At 35.3% G+C, this 26,029-nt stretch overlaps 1 protein-coding gene across 1 annotated transcript in view; it reads right to left on the bottom strand.

Annotated features, from left to right (window-relative positions):
* Positions 1 to 26,029, bottom strand: part of TASP1 (taspase 1) — a 114,272-nt gene that overhangs the window by 83,259 nt on the left and 4,984 nt on the right. The window contains exons 2-4 of the mRNA XM_039219107.1: positions 20,993 to 21,211; positions 17,380 to 17,447; positions 15,063 to 15,131 (exon numbers count right to left, since the gene is read on the bottom strand). Of these exons, the coding sequence (XP_039075038.1) occupies positions 15,063 to 15,131; positions 17,380 to 17,447; positions 20,993 to 21,137 (282 nt within the window). The 5' untranslated portion in view covers positions 21,138 to 21,211. The remainder of the gene's footprint in view (positions 1 to 15,062; positions 15,132 to 17,379; positions 17,448 to 20,992; positions 21,212 to 26,029) is intronic.

The raw sequence follows: 26,029 nt of genomic DNA, 5'->3' as shown, positions 1-26,029 counted from the left end.
AAGTTTTTTAACTTTCAGAGGAGACAACGTCTTATAAAATAAGATCCCTCTTATTTGCATAACCCAGCAAAGAGAGCAAGAAGGCCAAAAATGCAAGTCAGGAGCTACAATCCCATCATGACACGTAAACCCTTTCCTATAAATGAAATTTGGAAACACTGAGCCAAGGCAAAGATCTGCAAAGCATTACTCTTTCACTATAAACCACAACCTGTGTTACCCATTTAACATCCTTTGCTGAAAGCATAAAATAAAATAAGAACTGTTTGCAAGGCTATAGGGTATACTATATCTCTGGGGATCTATTATGAGACCTCTATTATCAGCTCTTACAGATGCAAACAATTTAGCTTTCAAATGCTGTATAAAAACTAGAGTGGCACATTATAAAACCATTTTTATATAAAATGATTTATGTTTGTCCAATTTCTAATCTTCCTTTAAGAAGTTAGACATTTACAGGAAATTACTCGTATGTTCGTATTCATACCCTGTTATTCAACTACAAATCAACAAATACATCATTAGATGAATAAAATAAAGAATAAAATTATGTGATAATATGGTCTCTTATTCACATTAAGTACGCTAAGATATCAAAATTATTTTAATCACTGCCTTCATTAACATGCAGGTTAGCTTTATTAATCTAAAGCTGATGAGAAAGAGAAAAATAAACAGCTTCTGAAACAAATTACTTGTTGAATCTTTATTTAGAGTAATGAAAACAGGATGTACTGGAGTGTACTGCATGTTGTGATAGCCTTTTTCAAACTAACACTGATAAAACCTGTGTATACCTAGCCTACCTGAGACTATCCTAAAAATTATAAATTCTCTAGGATTTTATCATCAATCATCATTATGTGCAGGATGACTAGAGACCAACGAAAATGTATTTACCAAGAAATCACTTGGGGATATTTTGTTTGTATGTTTGGTTAGTAGCTAATGAAGCTTAAACTCTCAAGAACTGGATTACTGAAGACTTCCAATTTAGACTCCTCTGTGGTAGTATAGGTTAAGTTTCATTTTTTCAACCAATATTTATTGGACATCTATGTGCCAGGTGAATCTTTTCTGTAAAAAGCCAGATATATTACACAGTTCAGGCTTTGTGGGCCACACAGGCAATTCTACAACTACTCAACTCTGCCTCGGTAGCATGAAAGTTGCCAGAGAAAATACAAAAACAAGTAAGTGTAGCTTTGTTCCAATAAACTTCATTTATAAACACTGAAATTTAAGTTTCACAATATTTTCTGGTGTCATGAAATATTCTTCTTCTTTTGGCCTCTTTTTTTCCAACCATTTAAAAAAGTAAAAACCATATTTAGCTTGCAGGCTGTTCAAAACCAGGCAGCAGTCCAGATTTCACTTTCAGGCCACAGTTTGTAAATCCATAATGTAAACCATGCAGAAACAACTAAATAGAAAAATATCCCTGCCCACATGGAGCCTCCATTCTAGCTAAGAGAGACAGACAATAAGAAACTAAATAAATTAGATGGCATATTAGATAGCAGTAAATATGATGGAGAAAAATGAAACAGGAGAGGAGATAGAGCATGGTCAGAGGGCTATAGTGGGGAGATAAGAAAACTATGGGGTAGTTACAATTAATTTTTCCTTTCAAGTATTTATTTTGACTTAATTTCAGACTTGAAATAGTAGTATATTATCTAGAACATATTAAGAAATCCAACAACTTTCAATTGTAACCAAAACATGACCCAATTAAAAAATGGCCAAGGACTTGTATACTTCAGTAGCATTTGTCTGAAGAAGATACACAAAAGGTCAACAGGCACATGAAAAGATGTTCAACATCAGTAAAATTATTGGACAAATAAAAATCATAACCACAATGGCCATAATCACAAAGACAAAAAATAGCAAGTGCTGGCAAGAATGTAGAGAAATTGTAACCCTGATACACTGCAATTGGTAATATAAAATGGTTCGCTGCTGTGGAAACAGTTTGATGGCTCCACAAAGTTAAACACAGAGTTAGTAGGATCTAGTAAGTTGGTACTCAAACAAATGCTTGTAACAGTAAGGTTCACAGCAACACTTTTCACAATTGGGAAAAAGTAGAAACAACTTAGATCTATCAATAGATGAAGGGATAAATAAATTATGAATACATGAACAATGTTGAATTATACTCTACAAAAAAGAATGAAGTACTGATATATGCTACAATGTGAATGAACCTTAAAAACATTGTTACATGAAAGTCAGACACAAAAGTTCACATATTGTATGATTCCACTTATATGAAATATTCAGTATAGGTAAATCCATAAAAGCAGAAAGCAGATTGGTGGCTGCCATGGGGTTACAGAAGGAGGGAATGGAAAGCAACTGCTTAATGGGTACACAGTTTCCTTTGGGGAGATAAAAATGTTTCAGGAGTAAGACAAAGTGGGGGTAGTAGCACAATATTATGAATCTTTCAATGCCACTAAATTACTTCAAAATGAATAATTTTATGTTATATGAACTTCACCTCAATTAACAACCAAAAAAAAAAAGCAGACACAAGAGACTTATATAGAACATGATTCTATTTCAGGACAGACTTTACCCTGGAGTGACTAGAAGAGGGCATACGTGGCTTTCTGGAGGGCTGAAAATCTGTTTCCTTATCTGAGTGCTGGTTCCATGGGGCTATGTTCACTCTAAAAAATGCAAGAAGCTGTCCCTTACAATAAATGTGTATATTCTTCCATGTGTACACTACGCTTCATTAAAAAGTTTTGAAACTATAATGTATAATTTTGAAAATAAAAGAATAACTGCAATTTTTTTAACTGTTACCATTGTGGGGTAAAAGATCCAAGGAACCTTTCTGTATTTTTTTAAGTTTATTTATTTATTTTTTAGAGAGAGAGAGAGAGAGAGACACAGAGACAGCAAGAGCGTGCAGGAGGAGCAGAGGGAGAGGGAGAAAGAGAGAAGCCCAAGCAGGCTCAGCATTGTCAGCATAGAGCCCAATGTAGGCCTTGAACCCACGAACTGCAAGATCACTACATAAGCCGAAATCGAGTCAGACACTTAACTGACTGAGCCACCCAGGTGCCCCTCTCTGTATTGTTTTTTTAACAACAACATGTAAACCTACAATTATCTCAAAATAAAAAGTTCTTTAAAAAGAATCAGAAAACTAAAATTTCCAGATTCCTGTCCCCAAAGATTCTGTTTTAGGTCATCTGAGGTGCAGATAGGGAATGCGCATTTTTTTTAAAAAGCTACCTCGAGTGATTATAATCCAAGTGGGCCACAACCCACACCTTGAGAAACTCCAATCTAAATGATTTCCAAAATGTGCTTAACTTCACTTTCTCTGTGAACCTCATCTAAATAAAGGAGGCTTTTCCATGCATTAACCAGCAAAAGCTGGAAGAGGTGGCAAGCAAGGAAGCACAAACGAGCTAAGAGAGGCTATAAAAACTAACCACTTTGGGAGCCAAGATTCAACTTTTACTGCAGAAAAATTAGGTGAATTGGAAAAAGATTAATAAAATGAGAGAATTACTGAAAACAACATACAAAGCTTTCAGGGTAATCATCACAGATGCAGCCACAAATATGTGCAAATCAATGACTTTTCTAAGTATGTTTTCCATTAAGGAGTAGTGGAATCAAGACAAGATAAATGATGTTGGAAGCTAAATATCCTTTAAGAGGTTAGCAAGACAAAGTTTGGAAATCAGTGCAATATGCTTGTACTTATGGTCATTTCTGGTACATTCCTCACCATAACACTGAAAATAATATTTTACTCCTGAGACAAGAAGTAAATAAAGGAACAATTTAGTTCAAGCTTAGTTGGGCCATACAGTATTTTGATCTGCTTTAGCTCCAGCTCTAAACTCTTTGGAGTGAGGTCCTTTGGTTCTGGTTCAAACTGCTTTGATGGGAAATTTTTTGAAAAGTCTTTAGTTTGATTTGAAGTTCATTTTAAAAATAATAAGTTAATATTTCAGTCCAATTCCAATTGCAAAAAATCAAATCAAAGTTCATTCCAGTGTTACTCTTACATTTGGTAGAAATCCCTGTTAAGCTATCAATTCATTTTCTAGGCCTTTCCAACAAGATAAAAGTTGGTGTATCTGCCCAAGCCTTATTTTCAGCTTGACCTTGACCTGAAAATACAGTCTTAATTACAAAGCCTCCTACACTTAAACGTGGCAGCTGTCATTCCACCCTGGCAGACTGCAAGCCTGAGAGAATGCATGCTCCATTGGCCAGGTATCATTTTTTTCAAGAGAAGTTAGAAATACATATTTTTGGTCTCCTAATTTCTAAATGTTGGCAACAAATTCCAACTTTTATGAACTAGTCTAGTGGCCAATCAACACATATCTGTGAACTGTCTCTTCTGCAACCTCTGGCCTAATGGTTAATAACTATCAAGCTTCTGATGCAAAATCTGAGCTTTGCTAAGTCTTCAGTGAAAACTGAATACACAATACAGATTTCAGGCAAAGTATCTCTTTGATACAAATGCCAGTACAAACAAATCATGATTTCATTCTCATGCTTAGTTGAATATTTAAAATACTGAATATTCTACCTTCTTGCTGCTTAAATAAGAATACATACAGAATAAGCCACTACAAGCACTGTAGTCTAACTACCATGTGTCAACACACTTTACTAGGAAGAGCCAGGTTAGTGTCAGAAATGCCACATATCTTCTGATTATGACAATTAGAATCTATAATACTTTTTTGTTTCTCCAAATAAGTCAGATAAGCTTTCTATCCAGAATCCACAAGAAGAAAGATGAATCATAATATTCTTCTCAAGACTACGTTGGTCACCATTAGTCTACTTCATCTACTTTATTTAATAGTGAACTGCCATCATCAAAATGATAAAACTTGATATTCTCTTTGGAGCTAGTAGTTTGAAGCAGAAAAACTCAAAAAACAAAACACACACACATACACATACAACTTACACAGTTACATGGGGGGGGGAAGGGGCTTCAATATTCAGGTAACGTAAAAAATGACAAAGAGCAAAGCAGGTAAAATAACAATAATCTATCTAAAGGATAACAATAATCTATCTATAAATTAGATACCAGATCCCACAGAGTTTTAGAAAGTTGGCTCTCATCTCAGCGTGAACTGTAATGATTTCAAGATCAAAGCGATAGGCACATGAAATTAAACAAGCGTTAAATTTTAAGAAATTATGGCATTCAGATGGACAATATTTATAAGAAGAAAAATTCTTGGGTAACAGAGAAACAATAACAAGGTAACCTACTCAGAAATCTGCTCAAGTGCCCTGCCTATGAAAATCACAATTTTTTGTTTACCCAGGCCTTGCCCTTCCCCTACCCATCTTCCACAATCTTCCCATTCACCATTTCTCTACACCTCTTTCAGGATATAGGGGATGGGCTTAAAAGGTATAAATCTACCAATTATACTGCCGGACTTGTCCAGTTCTAGGCCAAAAAAAAAAAAAAAAACAACTATGAAAATATGGCAAAACTACAATAAAACTTTCTTTTTTACTACCAGTCATTTTTTTTATTTTGTAATGTTTTATTTTTGAGAGAGACAGAGAGAGAGAGAGAGAGAGCGCACCTGCGGAGGATGGGCAGAGACAGAGGCAGACACTGAATCCAAAGCAGGCTCCAGGCTCTGAACAGGTGTCAGCACAGAGCCTGATGTGGGGCTTGAACCCATGAACCATGAGATTTTGACCTGAGCTGAAGCCAGAGGTTTAACCGACTGAGCCACCCAGCTGCCTCTACTACTAGTAAATTTTATTTAACTGTTTTAACCTTGTTTTGACTAGCTGACTGAAGAATGTGGACAATAATAGAAGTCTGCCCATGGAAATTACAAGACTATGAATTTGTCCTAATGTCTGATACGATACTGACCTTGTAAGCAGAATTTTCACAACTGGAGATAATTAAAAGGTCATGTATTTGTTATCACAGGTCTATAAAAAACATGGTTAGAAAGAAGCTAAACATTCAATTTAATATCCAGTTTGCAAGTAGTTGTTAACTCCTTGAAAGATGTCCAGGCAAGTGATATCAATGTGATAGGAGCATGTTGTGTCCAAAAATATGGGAAACATGCAGCTCCCAACACAGCACAGGGCAATTTACCATTATAAATATTCTTAGTTAATGCTTCTGTATAGAAACCAGTAGTTATTTGCAAATTCATTTTCAGGTCACTGAAAACAAAACCCAGAAAACCTTTTTTCATTCATGTGTTGAAAAGAAAGGTATATGAGATTATTACTGCAGTGATGCTGCCTGTTCTTAGAATTATTCTCTAAAACCGGATCATATTTCACCCAAGTACTAGCCAATTAAAAAAAAGCAAGACCCACTTGACCGATATATACTATTGTTTACTTTAGATTTTTAGCCACTTAACATTACATTAATAAAGACTGGAAAGTTTAAGAATTAATGGACTCTTACCAATAAGTTTCAGCAGCAGAGTTAGCCAAATACATTTTTTACTAGGCCCAAATGAGGTATCTTTCATTCATTAATACAGAACCACAGGGCATACTTAGACATCAGAGGCTCAATGATCTAAAAAGAGTTCCTAGGGAAACAAAAAACTTTCCATTTTCATTCTGTAACTGCTCCTTAATGACAGAAAGTATTCTTTCTTTTTTTGGCTTTCTCTTTTCTCTCTACCTCAGGACATATTTACAGATGCACTGGCTGCTTTACAGACATGCTAAAAGTTCTTGCTGTGGTTGATCAAAGTTGGAATGCCTGAGGAAATTACTCAACTTAGACAGCCCGGAATTATACCTAGCCAAATAGTTACAGTGCTCTACTTTTAACATGTGTTAAAGTAATATTTTAGCTATCCTGGATGTAAGTTGAGAGAACATTTGTTTGCATCACACTCTGTGAACATTTGAATCAAATATAGTATGTTGAATACCCAGTTTTAGTATCTACGACAGTTCATTTTTTTAACTATTCAATAACACAAAAGACAACATATTTTATGTTGGGGGGAAAAACCCCCACACACGACAGCATGTGTATGAGGAACTAAGACTTTTTATGATCTTCTTGAAATATCCCAATTCTTCTGGAAATGTCAGAGTAAATGCAACAAATGTTGATACTTGTTCAGTTGAGCATCTGTTGATCTGGTGTACAATATTCTGTCAAAAAATGGAACCATATTTTTCTCTAATTTATTACAAAAAATATTTTAATAAAAAAACACTGCAGATCTATACACATCTCCTTTCTATTATTAATCTGACTAATCTGTAAATAAATGTATATCATAATTAAGTAGAAAAAGGACATCACAGCAATTTACTTTCATGGTGTTTCTTTAATTGAATGCCACAGAATTGCAGTATAAAGAGTTACTTGTCAAACATAACACAAATCTCTAAAATAAAATATTGGCTCCAATATACTTGCACATCTGAAATAGTTTTAAACTTTGTTTTAGTTGGATTCTTTATGATGTCCAGGAAGAGGATAGCACACACAGTACCTGAAATTGTCCTTTCCACATGAAGTACAATAGAAAAGACAAATGTAGCTATTTCTCCAGTAGAGCCAAATTTGGCATCCACATATACTTCCCTTCAACCTAAATAATTATACCTTTTAACCATGTTGACAATGATATGGGAATATCACTCAAAAAGAACCTAACAGACCATGGAATTACAGTAACTTAAACCATCCTTCTATCAAATGTGAGGTGAGGACATGGTAAGAATTGGAAGGAAGAAAGAAGTATTACTAACTTAATAAGTAGTAACTTATAATGCTTCTTTTTATTATAAAGACTTCCAGCACACTAGAAAATGTTAACATCTGCATGTACTCCAAGAGAAGAAAACATAAATAAGTTCCTCACCCTGAATTTTCTTAGAAGCCTAACAAGTGTTAACAGTGTTGATGTCCTATGTTATAGTATAAGCATGTCATGAACTGCCAGGAAATGTGTGTACCATGCATGATGTTAGACCCTAAGCGAGAATGACTACCAGTAAAAACTCCCTGGCAGTGGTAATGACCAAAGAACTTTCATCAACTGTAATGTCTAGAATTCAATTTTAAGCTGTTTGTTCTGCTAGAGTGAGATGCAATCCTGCATCATTTTAACATTTAGGTACAGCCTACTACACACATAAAAACTAGAGAGACAGACAGAGACAGACAGAAAATGAATCATAGAAATTTGAAGCAATATTTTGTTCTACTTTGGACCAGGATTTAGGATGTGATCTTGATGAGATTCCTAAAAACCATGTAACTTAAGCTTCTTCCTCATTCCTTTCCAGATTCTAAATAAAAGCCTGGGTCTGGAAAAATGGCCAAAAACTTAAAATCAAAGGGCAGTCTTACAGGTTGACCTGCATGATATCAGCCTATGATTTTGTTGAAGACAATAAAAGCTTCTTATCCCAGAAATTACCAAAAAACAAAAACAAAAACAAGACAGTAGATGTTCAATTATAAAACTGATGCCCCATTTACACACACGCATGCACACAGCACGCACACACACACATACACACACACACAATGATTCAATAAATCATTGGGCCAATGAATCTAATATCTCTAATAATACAAGACAAGAAGATATTTTACACTCAATTCATAAGTCTGTGCTTTCACACAGCCAAAATATAGATTATCATCAATTCCACCATTCTACCAAATGTGGCTTTAATATATAAAAGTATCATAGTACGTTCAGAGAGGAACGATTCCAAGAGGAAAATGAAGGTTCATTTATAAAGCTACATGCTCCTCAGGAACTGCTATGTCTGGTCTTGGACCATATCTTAATTCAGCCAAGATGAATGTATCTGATAAAGTCCACACAGCTCATCAAGAAATAGCTAGAAAAAAGTGAAAAATGGTTCATGTTCCCATCAGTACAAGGTAAAACATAACAAGCTCTGGACTTCAGTGTTCTGACTTTATCAAAAACTAATACACAGTTTTGATGCAGTTTAAAATTAATTGAGAATGTAATAAGTGATTCAGTCTTTTTATTCTAAAAAATATTAAAGAAAAAAAATCACTGCTTGTCCATTAAGCAGGTACTTTGTGCTAGAGAGCACATTTAATTTCTAGGGTCTTAGAAAAAGAACAGACAAATGTACCTACTGTGTAAACACAAACAGTAAGTTACAAGCTGCCCCTTAGTACTAAAGGCAAGAATCAGCATCAGTACTCAAAAGTGTTTTAAAAAGAGTGTAACTTACTTTTACTGTCCCAGGCTAACTGGGCTCTGTCTGGTGCTTCTTTGTCTGCACATGGCCACCCACAGCCTGTCTTCTAATTAAATCAATGCTCTAGCAGCAGAACAAGCAAACAAGTTGCCTCCCATCTGCGTACAGCTCTTCAGGACACATTTCCCTTGGTCAGAAGGTGGAAATTCTTGGGAGAGGTGATTTTCTCTGCCTCTTCACAAGAAGAACATGGATACTTGGCTGGATGCAACTCCATGAAGTGTAACTGTGTATGTACACCTCAAAAAATAAAACAAAAAAAATGCAGAGAAACATAAAGACTCTATAAACAGCTGGAATACACAGAAATACTGAAGCACCACTGGAAATAATGCTAAACAGACAGGCAAATGGGGTCGGTGACTGAAATAATCAACGATACTAAGTTGGAAAAAAAAAAAGGAAAAAGAACATCTAAAGTCAAAACTCAAATTTTATGCAAGGAAAACAGGTTAAATACTATAAAGGGAAAAAAAGTAAAACTCCTTGCTTCAAGGGGTTCCTATGTGGCTCAGTCCGTTCAGCATCTGACTCTTGATTTCCACTGGGGTCATGGTCTCAGGGTTCCTGGGTTCAAGCCCCGCATCACGCTCTGTGCTGACAACAAAGAGCCCGCTTAGGAATTCTGTCTCCCTCTCTCTCTGCCACTCCCTGACATGCTCTCTCTCTCAAAAATAAATGGATAAACATTTAAAAATTTTTAAAAACTCCTTGCTTCAAATACATAAAAACAGGTCCTCCCATATTATAGAGAATAAAAGATATTTTCAATTGAAGAGAAAAATGAGACTTTCAAGAGTGTTAAGTCTAAAATTAGACTCATCAGTCATATTATGGTTAATGGACACTTGTGTATATGTGAGCTAAATGCATCAAGCCATCTTTCCAAAGTGCTCAGCACAGCCTGCTGGGGGAGACGAGGGGAGGAGGGAGCAAGGAAGCAAAGAATCACTAAAATACTCAGCTACCCTCTACTTATGAAAAGATGATTTCTGGAAAACAGAAAATGTTCTGAAAAATGGAGATGCTCATTTATTTACATACTTTTCTAACTTCCCAAATAAGCAGAAATGCCTATAAAGCAAACCCCTATTTCTTTGAAACAAAAAACAAACAAACAAACAAACAAACAAACACTGAAGTTGGGGAGAGGACAGGATGTGGTTAAGTGTCTACTCACAAAAACCACCACAAGCAAACTTATGAACAGGTTTGTTGAAAGTGAGATATATCAGACCTTCCAAATGTTCCCTTCTATCAGACAGATCCATATGCCATGAGCAATCCATATCATCTCCATGACCACTAAGCATTTCAAGGACTGGCAGGCCTCAGGCCTTAGGTGCTCTCTCTCCCTGTGGCACAGAGACCATTCCAGCCCAAGAGAAGGGGGTGTGGCCTAATCCTGCAGCTGCACAGAGGGCTGGACCAGGGTACCAACAACAGACTAGTCAACAATGATGACATTCTGGAGATCCCTGCTTTAAAGAAATACATGCAGAGCTGGGTCTGGGTATAAGAGGATGTAGAGACAGATAAATATGTAACAATATTATATATAATAATATAAGTATATAATAAACTAAATATTTTCTCTCACACCCCCAACTATCAGCCATCTGGATAAGAAGTTACTTCTTAAAGAAATTTCCTGGAGTTTATAAGCAAGCATTATATGGATTATATAGAGACCCAAAGACAACAGATTGTTTGAGGCAAAAGATATAAAAACATGTGCCCAACATAATGTGCTCTTTAAATGCTAACGCATTTGGACAATAAACCAGCTTCAACCATGAACTACCATCTCCCCTGACCATAGGGAGCTTTAAAGGATGAATCAATTCAAGACAACAAAAAAGCTGCAGGGCCCACTTGGAATTACATAAACTCAACAACACATTTTCAGGAAAGAAGCCTGTGCAAGTTGCCTTTCACTATATGAAATCTGAAACCTATATCTACCTGTATGTTTAATGCACCATATTCTATCTACTAAAATAACCAGTTTTCAAAATGAACTGGCCAAAACCCCTCAAAGTGTACACCAAGATATTCAAACTCTCAGCCAGATTCATCAGTTTTCTCACACAAGACTACAAGTAACCTCTCAAAAGTCTGTCATTCCCATTTCACCTATAATTCCTTATTAGAAATTTTAAAGCCAGGTCTTAGTACTTTTTATAGAAAAACATCAATGAGCAAAGAGAGATTCAGTAAGTATTTTATGAGTAGTGTGTTTTCCATCAGAATCCATGATACACTTTCTACTTTAGAAGCTGCATCATGACCCATCCAGATCTAAAGCCAACTTCCTCAAAGAAGAAATTCATATCAGAAACTATACCATGTGAAATGTGCCAGTTATGGTCTAGTGTTTACAATCCACTGCTACTACCTGAGCCAAAACTATTCCAAAAGCAGCCATGAAAACAACTGTCTTCTAGATGCATAGCCCCAGATAGGAAGATCAAGGTGCTTCACAATACCTGTCTTCTCTACTACGAATGACATCAGAAATGTACTATCCAATAAACAGAAGTCACTTTCCCATCAGTTATAAGGATAATCTCAAAAAAGCTAAAAATAACTAAATGAAATAGGACCAAACCAATTTAACAATAAGTTAACATATGATCTATAAACTGACCTTTCCATTTCCCTCCTCACATTTTGAAGATAAATAAAATACACTTTGGCGTCATATCATTTTCAATTCTATACTGCAGAACCCTCAAATGGGTCTGGCTACCCTCCTTCCCAAAACCCTAAAGAGAGAAGCTGGTCAGTTAAAGGCAGGAACTTATGCACTCACCTCCTCCCTTATTTAAATGACGAAAACACCCTTCAAGTGTCCAGAAGTGGTAGTCTTAGAATTGACACCACTTGTCTGCAGTGGAAGATGAGGAAAATGAAACTACACAAGGTAATCAGTTTCCAAGAAAAGCTCAAAATGATGAGTCTGGGTTGCCTGCATTAAGTTTGTATGTGTCTCTATATATAAACTTCTTTTTCTTTTACCTTGTCTCTTCTTCCCATATGGCATGGAGTTGGATCAGTATACTTTTAACTATTTGGGTAAGTGCAATTCTCATACTTTTTAAAATATGAGGCCAGATATCCCTTCTAACCAGTAAGGACCATTAAACCACTTCAATCACTTCAGTCCACATAAGTGTTCAAGGAATTCAAACCAATTTTATTATCTGCCTAAGTAATACAGTAACAGAAAAGGTTTTTAAAAAGGGGCTTTTTTTTTTTTTTTTTCTCAAAAAGTACATCCCAAAGTCAAAAAGCAAAGGTATGGTTTTGGTAATTAGAACAAGACTTAGCATTACTGAATAGATGGGTCAAAATTAAAGATAAGTAGTTACTCTCAAATTAAACATAACAACACATTATAAATCAGATTCTCTGGGACTTTTCAGTAAGCTGAAAGGACTCAAAACTATTATTTATAGTTTTTCTAAGTACAGAAAATCTTAGAATCTGATTTTCTTGTATCTTTCGATTGACCCAAACTATTACAGTACTCCTTCAACTGAACTCTACTTGAAAACCTCGCTTTGTTTAAAGGTGGTGAATCAAAAGTGGCTGAAACTGCAGGGGGCAGTATAAGCACAACTTCCAACATAATTCTTAAGACTTAGCAAAATTCTTCCAGCTAGCCTTAGCCTTTAAATATTAACATATTTCAAAGATTCCACATAAAAATAAATTATTAAATATAATTAACTGAAATTCTCCAAATTGAACAATGAGGGTTACTGGGAGGAGTGCCCTAAACTCACTCAGGTCAGTATACCACGCTACCATTATCCAGATAACACAGTCCAGTCAAAAATAGAACAAGTTTGTTTTAAAAAAGAACTTGATATCCATGCTCTTAAAAAACAGAGGTCATCATTCAAAACTATAAAGCCCACTCATGAGTTACATCCTATTTCATAATGTATTTTCAATCACTTTTAAGCATAAATAGGTAAACTCTTTAAAAGTATGATTGATTCATCACTGGAGAAAAATGTAATAAAATATTCAACATGATATAAGTATAACTTGAGAAAATTAAAGTTATTCTAAGATGAAAAGAAAAGAAAAACTTAATTTTACTCAATTTTGTATTCATAGTTGCCATTATAGTATATCCCCCAGCTACTCATTAACCTTTTTCTTTCCCTGGACCCACACTGACTCCATGCACAGATCATCTCAGGACACTGCCTTACGCACAAAGAAGAGTGATTTGCAATTAACAATTGAATTAAAACAGATGAAGCTTTCCTTGTGTGTGTGTGTTTTGAGTAAAGGTAAGATCTGGTATTAAGTACATCAATCTTCTTTCTTGCAGCACTTTTCTCCTTTCATCCATGGTATATAATTAACCTCTTCTTAACATTGTAAAAATGTGTCATTGACAGTTAACATAAATATTGACCTCATATATATCATTTCCAAAACACTTCATAATAGTAATAATTACTAATTTTTAAGGGGTGCTTACTCTGTGCCATACAATGACCTAAGTGATTGTCACACATTAATTCAATTAACTTCAGAACTCTATGAAATAGGAATTACCCCCATATTATAAATGGAAAAACTGAGTCAAGGAGAATCTGTGAGGTGCCCAGGGCTAATGATTGGTAAAGCTGGTATAAGATGTATCAGTCACCATAGGAGGGAACCACATACCCCAAGTCAGATGTCTCTCTCAGGGACCACACTACAATAGAACTTGTACCTATCATGTACATTCATCTTCCCTTGACTACACTTGTACTAATCTGAAGGCATTAACAGGAGAGATTAAAATCTACAAAGAGTGATCAAAAGTGGAGATCTACAACTAAGCATAAAGAGAAAGAGAAAACATGGCTAACTTCTGGTAAACTCCTGGTCAATTTTCATAGGGAAAAGCAAGGCCTGGCATGACTGGGTAGGTGCTCTGAAATCAAAGCATGAACAAAAGAGCCACAATCCAGTCAACTAGAAGACTTAGTCCATCTACCTCCTACCTCAAACTCATCACTGTTTTATCTTCATATCTTATTTGATTCCCTAAGTAGTATTCTCAACCAGAAAACTATTTGTTCACTATAATCCTCTAAACAGACTGATAGGAATCTATCTTCTATAAGTTTGAGCAACAAAAGTCAGTCTTCTGAAGGCCTCAATATCCCCAGGACAAATTCATCCTCAAAGTTTCAGATTATAAGAACCAAGAAACGCTCATTATATAGTACAACAAATTATAGCAAACTTGAGAGCCTCACCACTGATTCCTCAATGTCTTCAGTTAACCGGAGACCAACTTAACAATCACACTGGACAAGACACCCTTCACAGAGCATAGCTTCAGGATACAAATCTAAGTGTCAGGCTTATGAGGAAACTTCCCTTCCAATTTAGATACTTCTAGACAACTGTAATTTTTTCTTCCCTTTTGGGGAAGAGGAGTTAACCTTAGGAATTTCCCTACTGAACATACTAAGAAAATTTAAATATCCAAACACCAGTAACTTTTATATTCATGAATCTCACAGAAATGGGGGGATGGGAGGTGGATTTAACCAACTTTTATGTTATTCAGAGAAGTCCCCAGGGAAAATAACCTAGCAATATCACAGGCTTCTTCATAACTTTGTTAGTACAGTTAGGAAACATTGTCATATAACTGATGGTTAACTAACTCAGCACTTTTATGTCATTTAAGAATAATGAACATAAACTCATAAATATTTTAAGTAAAACATAGAGAAAAGAAATACCTCGAGTTCCACCAGAGCTGCAGTCACTGCATCTGTGGCAAGAGCACCAGCCTGTAGCTTTTCAATTGCCTATGAAACCAAGGGGAGAGATTATTCATTTTAAAACCACAACTTCCCAAATAGGCCCAGAAGTTTTCCAATGCTTTAAGGAAGTATAGGAGACATTTAGAGTTAATAAAAACTGATCACTAGTTCCATCCCATACCTCAAGACATAAACCACTTAGATTTAAAACAAGCAAGTGTTTGCATTTAGGATAATTTATGATATAGCTCATTTATTATTCAAATTAAGACAATGAATAAAATCTAGCCACTAAATGCAAAGTGTAGGCAATTTAGCAAGTGGAAGGGCTTCAATCATCACAGGGCAATTCAAAATAGCCATCGACATTATGCCAGTTCAGTTTGATTTAAATATCCTAATAATTCAAAGGAGGGCACTTGTGATGAGCACTGGGTATTGTATGTAAGTGATGAATAACTAAATTCTACACCTGAAACTGATATTACATTGTATGCTAACTAACTTGAATTTAAATAAAAATTTGGAGAAAAATAAATAAATGAATAAATACCCTGATAATTTATACTTTATATACATAATTGAATCTCAGACTAATCCAATAACATCTTCCACTGTTTTGCTCTCCATATCTCTAACTAAAACGCAGTGACTCTCAGTCATGCAAACATTTAGATGGACGCATACATGTGACAAAAGCATTTTTGGTACTACAGTAGTTCCCCCTTATCCTCCATTTCAGTTACCCCCAGTCAACTGCAGTCCAGATGATCCTCCTTCTAACATATCATCACAAGTTTAACAGTAGCCTAGGGCTTACATATCACAATGCTTACATCATTCACCTCACTTCATCCCATCATGTAGGCATTTTATCATCTCACATTATCACAAAAAGAAGGGGTAAATACAGTATAATATGATATTTTGACAGAGAAAGACCACATTCACGTAACTTTTATATACACACAATATAACTCTTCTATTTCATTGTTAATTATTGCTGTTAATCTCTTACTGTGTCTAATTTATAAAGTAAACTTTATCCTATGTATGTATATATTGAGAAAAACAAGTACATATAGAGTTTGGTACTATCTGAAGTTCCAGGCATCCACTGGGGGTCTTGGAACATATCCCCCCAAAATCATGTTCTTTTGCAATGTGAACTATAGAGAGTAACAGCCTATAAAACCACCTTACTTAAGTATAAAGGTAAGAGAGAAAAGGAAAACTGATTTCTAAATGAACTATTAAAGCTCCAATTTAGTCAACAAAGAGATGCCCCAAAACATCTCTTTGATGTTTTGTTGTATTCCTTATTAAACTTTTAAGAAGTTCATTCATTCTATAAATTGAGAAGACTGATTATACATTCCAAATATATTAGGATTCTAGGACTATAGTTATATAAAACATTTCAGACAATGAAAACTTTCAAAATTAAAAAATAAGAAAAAATATGAAATAGTTTAGAGAACTTCTTGCTTCATTATAAATTTAAAAAACAATAAAATCCCTATAACAAAATTTTCTTATTTATTTGTGGGATTTCATTAATAAAGCATAAGCTTCATTTTAAGTGGTATTTAAATGAAAAGAGCTGGGAGAGACTCTATATTTACGTGATATATAATATCCGTTAACATTGTATTTGCATAAAAAGTAATGGAATCTTTGCCAATAAGAGTATATAGTCAAGATCAAAATAAAAACAAGCAATATTTCTTCTGAGTCCATTCCTGCATCCAAATTAAGTATTCAACAATTTAGCAAAACCTCAAAAACCAAAGAGAAAATAAAGCACAACTGAGAACAAGGGCAAAGCTAAACTTAGGAATGACAATAAATCTGCTATGATACAAACTACATAATGAGAAACAGAAGGAAAAAGTACAGGATAATCTCCCTAAGAAAGCACCCATTTTAATTTTTTATTATTTTTTTTCTTTTCTTCATAGAAAGATACACTGGCTGCCTTTGAACTGTTTTCCCTACTCCTTCAATGGAGCTCAATGCCTTTGCAAAGATTAAAAGATTTATGATTATGTGCCCACATTTCCAAAAATACAGACTTTAATCTAGGAAAGGGAGGGAAAGATCTAAGCATCATTTGGAGAACAAAAAACACAAAGCAAAACAAAACAAAAGACCCCACAAATAGGAGCAAAATAATTTCACAGCCCAAACTAAAGGCTCTCTTCTAACCCAAACCTTAAAATTTTGAATTTCAAGGTAAAGCTGTTTGCTGGTCGAAAATGAAATGTTTCCATCATACACATTCTGTTCATACCTTCTGACAAGCTCGTTTGCATACATGTTTATATTCCTTGGCTTTGGACTCAGAATGATAACCCGCACCTGTAGTGGAAAAAAACAACCAATTGCTAGTCATCATTAAAATTTGCTTATATTATACAAATAGTTCATACAAACTAATGCTCTATTGGTGACAAGAGTGTATTTTCCTACGTGTATGGAATTTTCAAAATCTAATTGCCTCCTTCTCTACCATAAGCCTTTTTAATGCCATGCCTTACCTTTTTCAGAGGCAGAGCTAAAAGTAGCTCATATCCCCAGAGAGGCTCCACCAAGATTATCTCCTTTCAAAAACCACTCTCCAAAGTCAGTTTTTTTGATCTGGAGTTGATAACCTAAGAGGTATCAAGGACAGACTCCCTTTACTTTCCTTTCTGTTGACCTTTAGAAAGCTCCTGACATTTGACAAATTACTGTTCAGAATCCTGAATCCTTAAAAGGAACTTCAGAAAACTAGGCAGCTTCTCAATAACATTTGAAGTTATTTCCCATAACCACCAAAATGCCATCAGTGCTATCCAAACTTTTTATATCCTCTCAGTGCTAGACTATAGCTCAGGTTGTCTTTGAAACCTCAGTGACAGCACATTCATGTATGTCTATTAGAAATCCTGGTGTCCCTGTTTCTTTTTTTGTTTGTTTGTTTATTATTGAAGCAGAAACAGAGCATGAGTGGGGGAGAGGCAGAGAGCGGGGGAGGGAGACAGAGAATCCAAAGCAGGCTCCAGGCTCTGAGCTGTCAGCACAGAGCCCGACGCGGGGCTTGAACCAAAAGCAGTGAGATCATGACCTGAGCCGAAGTTCAATGCTCAACCAACTGAGCCAACCAGGTGCTCCTGGCCTATTTCTTAAACACCCAGCAAGCTACTCAAGAGAATGGCTCTGAAATCTGTTGCCCTTAGAAGATTAATACTTGCTTAGTTAGGGATTTGAAAATAATCTACATAAGAAAGAAACCAAGACAAGGGTCTTTAAACTCTCTTGATGATTAGGCTTCTAAACAAAGTTCTTTTTAACAGAGCTCTAAATCATTTCCCCCACACCCCCAACCAAGGCCCCATAGGGGTCCAACATAAGGAAGATTAAGAACTGCATTTCTAAGCCTCAGCGCTCTCCACTGGGACCTACAGACTCTTAACACAAACTTAACCCACCTTTCCTCAAGTCAGAGAAAAAACTAGTCATGAAGCTATCAATCAGGGACCCAGGAGAGCAGAAAAGATGCAAAACCAACAAAAATCCATAATCACCCAAATTCTAATCCTGTCTCTCAAGAAAAGTGTGAAATTTCATGGGGCCTGTGCCAATGTTTAACAGGCCTTTCTTCATGCTTCTCTAACAGGTCTGTCATCTTAGGTCTGGGGGCCTCAATCTTTCAGCAATATTTCCCAAATCATGGGATACTATTGCTAAATAAATAACTTTAGTGTATGGATGACAGTTTTAATAGGATTAACATAAAAATCCTCTTTAAATAAGGGAAAAGTCTCAGTGTGGCCACAATACATCTTTAATATCTGGTTAACATTTGCTAATTTCTCTAACAAAGGAAAGGTAGGCTCAGGATCTAAGCCACAGATAGGACTTAGCTAAAATTTAATTACATTGTTTTGGTTGCATTGTGTTTAAAGTTATTTTCTCCTCATGCAAGTGATACTGACATTTCATTTAAGTAAAGATAACTTTCATCTTTGAAGTTTTAAGGTAAAAAGTGTTCAGCCTTTTGATATTCAATAAACAGTATAGAAGTATAGGTAGCATACAGACTAGGAAAAATCAAGAATCTAAGACTCAAACAAGTAAAATTTAGACAAGTCTCCTCTAGTGGGGGTTTGGGGGGGGGGGAAGAATCTCTACAATAGATAAGGAATTGAAATGTTGTCCCTTAAAAGTGCAAAATATGTATTTCTGCATAATCAATCAGTCTATCTGATCTTGTAATTATTTAGAAAAAGAGTGTCACTCTAATCCACATAATTCCCTCCTATTACTGCTTGCCCCCAACTCTAACTTCATCTAAGAGCCATTCTCATCTAGTGAGTAAAAGAAGAGGGACATTAGCATGATAGTCAAAAAGCAGTGCTTTCCAACTAATCAAAACCTCTTTGTTGTTGCTTGTTACAAATTTCAAACTTTTCTTGTACGTTTGTCACATAACACTGGGTGCTACAAAAGGCGCACCATCAACATGGTATAGTATAAAGAACCCCAGACTAGGAGTCTGAAGGCAGGCATTATGGTCCCAAGTCTACTTCTAACTGGGTTATTTCTAAATTTTACCTCATTACTTTGTAAAACCTTCTGAAAGAAAAGCAAACTGAACCTGGGTTTCTTAGATTCTCCTGGATTACAGTCTGTAAGACTCCCCAAGTTATCTATCTAGTCTAGATATAGCCAATGGTTAATGACCAGGCAGGATACCAGTTAGGCCAAAATGAAACAAAAGAAAGCAATTCTACTCCTCACCCCATAGCAAAGTTAATCTTGATCCCACCCTTCTTGACTGTCTGAGGAAAGTTAAAAGAAGATCCAGCCATTCCTTCTCCCTTCACAGAAGTCATGCATCTTAAATAAATGTAGGCAAACAAAAATGACTAAAGAAAAAAAAGAAAGAAAAAAGAAAAGCCTGCTGAGAGCAGGGCTGCACTGTTCTGAAACTGAAAATCTTCAATGACTGGGGGACCCAGGAGTTGAACCTCACTGTGTCTGCCCCCAGGTCCTCTGAAGTAGAGATTATAGGCTCATGTAGTACCAAAAGCACTAGACTGGGACTAAGGGCACACAAAAGGGTTTCTCAACCTGGGTCTAGCACAAACTAGCCATGGGGCTGAAGCTACTTAATCTCTCTTCCTCATTTATAACATTAAGGCAAACTAACTCTATGACTGTATAATTCTATTCTAAAGTGGGCACAGTCAAATATGGGGTCAATAAAATTTTTCAGTAGCATTATTTTTAAAAACACAAACTAGAGTTTAAGAAATGACTTTGCCTGGGGGCACCTAGGTGGCTCAGTTGTTTAAGTGTCTGATTCTTGGCTTCAGCCCAGGTCACGACCTTGCGATTTCATGGGTTCAAGACCCACATCAGGCTCTGCACTGCAAGTGTGGAGCCTGCTTAAGATTCTCTCTTTCCATCTCTCTCTGCACCTCTCCCACTCACGCTGTCTCTGTCTCCCTCAAAAAAAATAAATAAACCTAAAAAAAGAAATTACTTTGTCTGATTTTTTTATAATAGTTTATTGTCAAGTTGGTTTCCATATAACACCTAGTGCTCATCCCCACAAGTGCCTTTCTCCATGCCCATCACCTACTTTGTCTGATTTTAAAACTACTTAATTATTCTTATTATATCAGGCAAAAGTAAATAATGCAGCAGAGAAGTAAAGAAGACATAGGAAGAGTTGTCATTATAAGATCTTCCAAGTAGGGAGTAGGAGAGGCTTGTATCAATGTCACTCTCTGGTTCCAAATCCTCTCTGGCAGTTGCCTCGTCCATATGTGAAATTCAATTCTCAGTGTACTTCAAACAAGAAAAAAAAAAATCAACGTTATTTTCATCTTCTGACTCGCCCACTTAGAGCTTACCTGCATGCACCAGCACAAAGCCCCCTCGCTTCTCCTTATGGGACTGCTTTGTTTCCAACTCTTTGACTGTTATTTTAGCAGCCGAAACCTGAGATGATCTGGAAGGCAGCCCTTCTCCAGAACTCATCCCCTTCTCCATGGTCATTCTCCAAGATTACCATCTTCTATTGGGAAAAGTGCATACTTCCATCCAAAAGTAAATGCAGGAGAAGAATTACCCTAAAGAAAAACAGCCAAAAATGGTATACATTTCTTTCACTAACATAAACATAACTTATACAAATTTGTGCATAGATAACTTTCCAAAAACCTAATTTCAAAGTTATTTAACTGGGTAATGCAAAGAATATGAAAAGGTAAGAACCTAAATCTCTGTCCACAGACAGTACTTGCTTGAAGTCATATAAGCAAAAGAAATGTTGGAAAAGACTTCACACTGAGTCCAAAGATATTTTAACTTCAATCACATTTACACTGAAGAAAACCTCAATAGAACTTAAATATTACTTTCTACTCCCTCCAAAGCAAATATAATAATCTCTGGGTCATTCTAGAATCACAGATGGTACCTTCATATAAAGCCCAGGTTGCAGCTTACTTTTTTCCCCCAGCTTTATTGCAATACAACTAACATATACCATTATGTAAATTTGTGTACAAAATGATTTGACACACACACATACTGTGAAGTGATCACCATAATAATATCAGTTAACATGTCCATAACCTCACATAATTACAAATTTTGTGTAATGAGAACATTTAAGATCTGTAAATTGCTGCTTAAAGATGTAAAGCAACAGATTCACACCTGCCCGTGAAGAACTTAAAATAATCAGTATAATGCTCCACAGCTCAATCATAAAACATAAATGCTAACAAAATTTTAAGACTAAACCAAGAAATGAAAATAACAATACTCATGCAAATACTTAATTATTATGAAAAGCTTTATTTCTGAGGTTCTTGATAGACAAAATATAAAATTTAATAAAACAAACTAAAAACAACATACCACAAAGTTTCTAATTTTTCTCACAAGCTTCTAGCAATCTTGGCTTAATAACAGCAATGATGGCAGAACGTATCTCAGACTTGGGAAAAATGAATAACTTAAAAATCAACATAGATTTAAAGAAAATCTGAGAGTTGGGAGGTTGACATAAACACCCAGATTCACACTGTTAGGTAAAAATCTGTACCTTATTCTAAAGTGGAGAAGGTTATAAGTCTTTTCCAATATAAAATATAAATAGTAACAGAAAAAGTGACTTAGCTGCCTAATCGAAAAAAGTGGTATTACTCAAAGAGTGGTCTGCAGACCAGGGTTTGCTACCAGTCTGCAAGAGATTATTATTTAATATTTTAATTGGTTTATATACACATTTGCAATAAACAATGTGTCCAATTTTTATATTTTTTTCTATTACTTTGTTTTGTTTATATTTTTGAAGTAATATTATCTATTAAATATAATTTTTAAATTGAGCTTTTATTTTTATCTTGCATTCACAGTTCCATACTTCAATTTTGTTTGGGGTTATTTTTGAGGTGAGTGGTAGAGGTTTTGGTTCCTTTGCATTTTACAAAACAAATAGCCAATAATGGATTGAAAATTTTTTAAAGTTGGTCCTTTACACCAAAGGTAGTCTGAGAAGCACTGCAATACAGTATTTTAACTTCTTTTAATTCTTGGTTAAAAAGAGTCCATTCAGTTAGTATCAAAAATCTATAAAGAACTTACCAAACACAACACCCAAAACACATATATTTCAGTGAAGAAATGGGCAGTAGACATGAATAGACACTTTTCCAAAGAAGACACCCAGATGGCAAACAGACATGTGAAAAGATGCTCAACATCGCTTATCACCACAATGAGATATCACCTCACACTGGTCAAAGGGGCTAAAACTAACAACTCAGGAAACAACAGATGTTCGTGAGAATGTGGAGAAAGGGGAACCCTCTTGCACTGTTGATGGGAATACAAACTGGTACTGGTACAGCTACTCTGGAAAACAGTGTGGAGGTTCCTCAAAAAATTAAAAATAGAATGACCCTATGGCCCAGCAAAAGCACTACTAGAAATTTATCTAAAGGATACAGGAGCTGATTGGAAGGGATACATGCACCCCAATGTTTACAGCAGCACTGTCAACAACAGCCAGTTATGGAAAGAACCTAAAGGTCCAACAACTTATTAATGGATTAAGAAGATATGGTATATATACACAATGGAATACCACTTGGGGATGAAAAAGAGTGAAATCTTGCCATTTACAACAATATGGATGAAACTGGAGGGTATTATAAGTGAAATTAGTCAGAGAAAGATAGGTATCCTATGATTTCTCTCCTATGTGGAATTTGAGAAACTTAACAGATGATCATAGGGGAAGGGAAGGAAAAATAGGCTAAAAACAGAGAAGAAGGCAAACCATAAAAGACTCTTAAATACAGAGAACAAACTAAAGATTATGGGGGTGGGTGAAATGGGTGATGGGCTTTAAGGAGGACACTAACTGGATAAGCACTGGGTGTTATATATAAATGATGAATCACTGATTCTACTCCTGAAGCCAGGACTACACTGTATATTATCTCGCTTGAGAATAAAATATTTAAAAAATAATTAAATTAAATTAAAGTTTGATAGTAAATAAGATTCCATTGAATTTTTATCACAGAAAATTTCGTCTAAGGGACAAATAGCTTTGGGGCGTCTGGGTGGCTCAATTGGTTAAGCGTTTGAGTCTTGGTTTCGGCTCAGGTCATGATCTCACGATTTGTGGTTTCAAGCCCCACATCAGGCTTGTGCTGACAGCACTGACTTCAAAATAAATAAACTTGAAAAAATGTATTTTTAAAAAAGGACAAGTAGGTTTTTTCATGTATTTATTAATTGTGAGACACTGTGAGCCTGAGAGGGGGAGAGGCAGAAAGAATGGGAAAGAATCACAAGCAGGCTCCCCACATTTATTCACAGCCCAATGGGGGACTCACTCTCCCTAACCATGAGATCATGACCTGAGCCAAAACGAAGAGTTGGAGGCTTACTGCCTAAGCCACCCAAAGCCCCTAAAGGACAAATAGTTTTAAATCAAAAAATAAAAAAAATTAAAATTAAAATTAAAAAAATATATATATATGTGCTGTTATACTAAAATGTTTACATATATTCATAAATGCAAGAAAATTTGGATTACAAAAGAGTGCTGATACTGATTAAATAAAATACACTGAAATGCCTGCTTTTGTTTTTCTTTTGTTGTGGTATCTATCTTTCAAAGGATGGATTTTATTCTAATGACCTCACTTATTTGAGTTTGGTTATTTCAACTTATTTGACTTTGGTTACTATTTATTCGTGTGTCAGTTGACCAAGTGAATTTTTTTATTTTTTTCGAAGTAGAATTTAATTGATTAGCATACAGGCCATCATGTCTGACCCAGCCATGAAATGAGATTCGGCCCAACAGCCTCACAAATACAGGTGGAGTGAAAACTCAGGCCTTGGAAAATTAAGTTTCAGTTCAAATAAACACATATCCAAGCAATTTGGGTTATTAAACAAACTGTTATCAGATGCTTCATAAGTAAGAAACTGAAACATCTATATTTTATAATAAATAAGGTTGATGTAATAATAGCATTTTAATGTATATGAGAGATTTAAAAACATTGCTTCCCAGTCTTGTCTGGAAAAAAAATATGGAAGATGATTAATTTGCTATTTTTTGAGCATTCTACCATCCCTCAGAGACTATCTGAAATACACTTCGTTAGCTAATCATGTCATCTTCATAAACTCCTCCAAAAATGATGGTCCCAAAGTTCTGCTGGACTGGGAAAGGAGCTTAAATACACAGGCTATGAAATGTACAACTCTGGCCTCCAACTCTCAATGGTTACTGGAATGTTTTGAGTTCAATTAGAAATGAAGCAACTTCTACTCCAACATCAGTTTTTGTTTAACTCAAAACCCATTAAAGATCTGACCTACCTAATAAATAAAGAGTTCCAACAAAAGACTAAAAAAAAGACAACAAAGGGCTAATGGGGAAATCCCAGTTTATAGAAAAATTATACAACAATTTAAACAGATCAGAAAATGCTAAACCTCACTCAAAGAAAGATACAAAGTAAAACTATACCCAAATGCCATTTTTTAACTTGGGTTGGCCAACATTAAAATTATATCACGTTTTGAGGCTATTGAGAATCAGTTCTCATACATGTAGAGTTGCCTAAGATGACAAAACCCAACAAGAGCAATTTGGCAAAATCAATCAAAATTAGAAATGCATACTGAAGGATTATTTGAATATTAAAGATATGAACCAAATGTATTTCTTAATGTAAGTGGTTAAAAATAAAAGCAGACATTGGAAAAAATGAGAATATTCTTGATAAAGAAATACAGATTGACTAATCTTAAAGACATTTTGGTAAGCAAAAAAGGCATAGTATGATATACATGCAATACCATATTTTGAGGGAGTGAGGGAATAGTAATACAGCTAAATATACATGCGAAGTACAATCTGCAAGAATATGCCCAAAAAAATACTGTAATAGTGGCCACCAGAAGATTTGAATGACTAATGAACAAAAGTTGGGTGGAAATTTGTTGTTCATAGATTATACCTTTCAATTTTGAAAAATCTGAACATATTATTTACCAAAAAAATGACTTTTAACTTCTGGAAACAAGAAGTAACTAGCTAAATCCAAGTTCCAAAATAGAGAAGCCTATGAGATCTCACTTAAAAACTTTGGTAAAGGGGGAAATGTCATATGCTGAAGCTTCTCAACACTCATCCCACCTAGGGCAGGAATAGACAAAAACAAGGCCAAAACAATAATAGTGACCTGAGAAGTCTGTTTTTGGTTTTGGTTTTCTGGATCTTGAACTTCAGAGGTCACAGAAACTACAGGTAATCCAAATTTTAAAAAGAAACAAAGAAAAGAAAGGAAGGAGGGAAGGAAGGAAGGAAGGAAGGAAGGAAGGAAGGAAGGAAGGAAGGAAGGAAG

This window comes from Hyaena hyaena, unplaced genomic scaffold (genome assembly GCF_003009895.1).
Source record: "Hyaena hyaena isolate Hyena2069 unplaced genomic scaffold, ASM300989v1 scaffold_789, whole genome shotgun sequence".
NCBI classification, from domain to species: domain Eukaryota; kingdom Metazoa; phylum Chordata; class Mammalia; order Carnivora; family Hyaenidae; genus Hyaena; species Hyaena hyaena.
The sequence above is the reverse complement of the archived record's forward strand: the minus strand, read 5'-3'. Positions and strand labels throughout refer to the sequence as shown.